Raw genomic sequence first — 4,555 nt, 5'->3', positions numbered from 1 at the left:
TATTTTGGTCATTCCTGGATTTCAGAGGGCTAAATCGTTATACTATCAGTATCTTCTTCTGGATGACCTTTATTTGAATGTATTGCTGATCTGAAGATGACTGGAGGCTATGATTTTAATTTTGATTTAGTAAAGGTCATGACCTTATGAACTATTAACTTGTTGATAGAGAATAATTTTTTTTTTTCAGATTGAGTATATAGAAACCAGTGCTAAACAAAGAACCAATGTTGACGCAGCATTTCACAACCTTGTGAGAGCTATCAGGTATTGTGCAGTACTTTGTTTTTTATTGTTATTGTTCTCTGTTGTGTTGCTATGTTATCAGGGCCAAGGGCGACTTTTGTTAAGGTGTAAAGTGACCAGTCCTAACAAACTGAAATGGGTAGATTCTGGTAATTTAATCTGTAACTAGAAAGAGGGGATTGAAAAATGGTGGTGGAAACAAAACAGCATTCGATACCAACAAAATATTTATGTTGGTATCGAATGGAATGGTATCAAAATATTTATGTTGGTATCGAATGCTTCCACTCAAAGGAAGCTACCACACCAGGAAAAGAAAAAATTAAGATATCAGAAAGCAGAAATGTGTAGATTTTACATTTCATGTCAGATTAAATAAGGTAAGATGGCCGAGGTAATGGTAAGAGTGCTGGATTACAGGTTTGAGAGGTCTTGAATTTCAGTACTGGCCACTATAATGTGCTGTATTCTAAGGCAGGACACTTAAACTGTGTCTGTACCTATCTCCACCCGGGAGTATGAATGGGTAGCAGTGAACTGTCAGGTAAACTTGATTAACTGCTGGGAGGTACTATTTGATAAATGAGTATTTCATCCAGGAGGAGTAGGAAACATTCCTTGTTGTTAATTTGTAACCCCAAGAGGTGATCAGAAAGTACACTCTTCTTACAAATGATCATACACCATCCAGCAGGTCTTTACTGAGAATTGAGAACATTGTCAACTAAGGAATGTGGCCTTTTGTTCTTTAAATACCAAATTCTAAGGAATAGCCAACAGAGAAATGCATGGTAACCAGTGAGAGGCATTTCCTCCTTCAATGAGGGAGTGAAAGATTTCATGCTACAGAATTTGAGATTGTCTCATGTAGGATGAGCTAGTTGGTTCTTGAATCAGAATTCATACTATGTTTTGTTTTGTGTCTTATTGTAGAAAATTTTATGCACAGCTGGAAGAACAAGGAAAGAAAAACAATCCCAGGAAGAAAAGCAGATGTCTAATTTTGTGACCCTTTTCGTTTCATTCTATTAGGACTTTATATTTGTTTGAAAATCTTTATGTTAGAGCATGAGATGATTGAAAAGTTGTCAAATTTCTGAACAAGCCAGCGTGCTTGCTCAGAAAGAGAGAAACACTAGAGAAGAACTATGTTTCACGTTATTTTTGTACAAAATATGCATGTGGCGTTGGGCTAAATTAATTAATACAGGACGGCATCTTAATACAAATTACTTTTTTCAGTGTGAAGAGTGAACGATAGAGAAATTTGTGTGAATTCCTTGTTGTAAAAAGTCTGTTACAGACAAACCTTAACTACATGTATGCAAATAGATGTATGAATTCATGTTATGATAATCTAACTTCTAACAAGCCATGGTGAAAAGACTTGATTTTTCACAGCAAATTTTTTAAACCTCTAACCCGTAAAAGTATGATGAGCATCTAGTTTCCCACAACAGTATTATCCTTGAATTAGCATTAAGGCCACGAGAATAAAGGAAATGATCACAAATTTAAGAAGCTCTTGATTGTTAGGCAAATTCTCCCTATAGGTACCACGGGAAATGTATTGGGTACGATATGGAGAACTTGCATGCTGATCTTAGGATGTAAGGGGTTTAGAAGAAATTAATGTGCGTAGATGCTCCAACAAGATTCTTGTTTCGCTCCATGACCTTGTATTGTATACTTAATATTATCAATAACAAAATTGTAGTCTAAAAGCTTTTTACCTAATATCTAGACATATTTATCACGAGATAACAGTATTTTTTTTCTCGCTACTTTTGTATTTTTTGTCTTATTATATTAATGTTCTGAAGTGGATTTCCCGGAGCGATACATGTTGACATCACGGAAGAGATTTTGCTAGTATTTGTTTAAATCTAATAAATGAAATAAACATTCCATCAGTTACTTGAGGTTTCTCGTTTTAACGCTGGCCCGTCGTGTCAATGACGCACCCAAAAGGTGTCTCCACAAGAGGAGACTAAAAAAATTTTTTGAAGAATAAATGCTAGCAACCGCGTAGAACGGTTAAGATCATCAAGGAAGGTTTTTTTTAGTTGGAGAAATTGTTTTGGAAGGGCTATCCTTTAGTCCACACGGCCCTCTTAAAAAATTTGTGACCTGGAGGGAACAAGCTATTTAAAATCCATGAAACTTCTAATTAATGTTTTCTAACTTGAGTGAAAGTTGTATCTTAACATTAGATCAAAATACTACAAACGATATTGTTTAAAGATCTTTCCGATAATAAATGGATTCATTGCGACAATTCGGTTAATTGTTTTTTCTTAGCGAAGTCGTGAATTACAGACAAGGCAATTCGGCTCAAGCTGCGAACCAATGATCCGAACTGACCAAGCATTTGGTCAACTGTGAATGAATACGTTTTCTCTTTTTCTGTGATGATGGGGTTCCCTCTCTTTTTTTTAGAACATCTCACTAGGGTAGTAGATACAACTTGAGAATCAACTGATTTGGCTGGAGATTTCTGATTGATAACGGAATTATACAGGTTGGTCGGTTCTAACCAGTTGTTAGTGCAGTAACTTTAACATACAGCCATGTACTTGTGCCTTTACAGGATGATATCTTTTATGTTACCTAATTAACAATGTTCATATATTGTTTGTCTGTGGGTATGTCGTGATAATACAGGTATACGTATCGCGTTTCAAGAATCCTTAGTGGAGTTTACAGGCCGCAACACCTTAAACGTGCTCAGGATTAAAAAATTCCCTTTCCCGGCACCCTGCTAAGGCACCGTACACAAGGGTACACCCTGATTGTCTTTCCTGTCTTGCAGTAAAAGTCTCAGGGTGATCAGAGCAGGAAGTTTCACTTTTCTGAACTCTTTTCAATTCCTTTTCGAGCTTCAACAACAACAACAACAAATGAAATAGAACTTCTGCTAACAGTGGCTCAGCCAGTCAGGGCCAGGCAATCGTGTCCGTTAGATTTTGCCCAAAATGGCCTTTGTCTCAGCCAATCAGCACTGAACGATTTCCCTTCTGTATCTATATTAAATACATGTGGACAATGAAAATGTCTACTGAAGTCTTGTTGCAACCACCCGTTGGTCTTGTAAATGAGCAGTTGACGTTAACAGAATACAAAGTGGAATCTCTCGTCTTCTACTTCCGCCTCCCTTTGCAGAACTAAGGGGTCAACGAAGTAAGCCTCTCCCTTCCCCACTTCCTCCTTCAGTGAGAGAAAATCACTAGATAAACAACAGGCATGTCCCTTGGTAACGATTTCTAGAAGTTTCAACTAACACAGGTTACAAAAAGAAACAAGTTAGCATCAACTGGATGTTTGGCGGGTAAGTGGTTAATAATCAAGGAGAACAGGCTCTAGAGTCGATTTGGAGTTGCTTTTAAACTTTTCAAGCAAGTTGTCCTAAAGTTGACTGATGTTCACTAGCTTGCACACTAACACTGAAGTGCCCGGCTTGCAAAATGCCCTTTGCTTACAACCCCGCGTATCAAATTTCATGCTGAAAAAGATGGCCTGCAGAACATTGAGGCATCAGTTTGGCGTGTTCAGTTGAAAGAAGACAGAGAAGAAAAACATGAGGCGAGAGGCATCCCAAAAAAATGACGCTTGGACGAATCTTTTTTGCACCCTTCTCTACAAATAATAATAATGATAATAATTTATTTCTTATATAGCGCTATTTACAATAACAGATCAATAGCGCTTTACAATTGAGATCTCTAAATATTAAAATCTCATCTAATTAAAAAGTAATTACATATATTATATTATATCATATTTTAGTATAATTTCAGAGCTGAACAAAGAGTTTCTAGCGATCTGATTGGTCGAGCGGTTCCTTATATGACGCTATATATATAAACCGCTCCGCGCGGTTTATATAAAATGTTAAACTAAAATGTTAATAAACGTTACTAAAATGTTATGATTTTAGAAATTTCTCTGTTTTTCAGCTCTGAAATTAAACTAAAACAATTATTCGCCTCAGGTTCGGTGAATATTGTCGAATAATTCCCTCGACTTCGTCTCGGGGATTATTCGACGATACTCACCGAACCAGCTGAGGCGAATAATTGTTTAATATTCTCTACGCGTGACGCCCGCGTCTGCTCGCTTGAATACTAAAAAGGAATTTTCCCTGGGTTGTTCTCTTTAAACAAGGAGACTGACTACTCATGGAAAAACTAGACAATAGCGAAATTTACAAGTGTATTTGACATGTCAAGGACACTTGCCAACACCAACCAGGTAAATTAAAGCTTTATTTCTCTCAAGCATGTTCATGTCGAGGCTCCTGGTAGTGAAA

At 36.9% G+C, this 4,555-nt stretch overlaps 1 protein-coding gene across 1 annotated transcript in view; it reads left to right on the top strand.

Moving 5' to 3' along the window:
- The window catches only part of LOC111326409 (ras-like protein RAS2), a 7,997-nt gene extending 5,834 nt beyond the window's left edge, over positions 1–2,163 (top strand). Inside the window, exons 7-8 of the mRNA XM_022930399.2 lie at positions 191–267; positions 1,180–2,163. Coding sequence (XP_022786134.1) covers positions 191–267; positions 1,180–1,255 — 153 coding nt within the window. The 3' untranslated portion in view covers positions 1,256–2,163. The remainder of the gene's footprint in view (positions 1–190; positions 268–1,179) is intronic.
- The last annotated feature ends 2,392 nt before the right edge of the window (positions 2,164–4,555 follow it).

Source organism: Stylophora pistillata, chromosome 1 (assembly GCF_964205215.1).
Source record: "Stylophora pistillata chromosome 1, jaStyPist1.2, whole genome shotgun sequence".
Taxonomy (NCBI): domain Eukaryota; kingdom Metazoa; phylum Cnidaria; class Anthozoa; order Scleractinia; family Pocilloporidae; genus Stylophora; species Stylophora pistillata.
The sequence above is the reverse complement of the archived record's forward strand: the minus strand, read 5'-3'. Positions and strand labels throughout refer to the sequence as shown.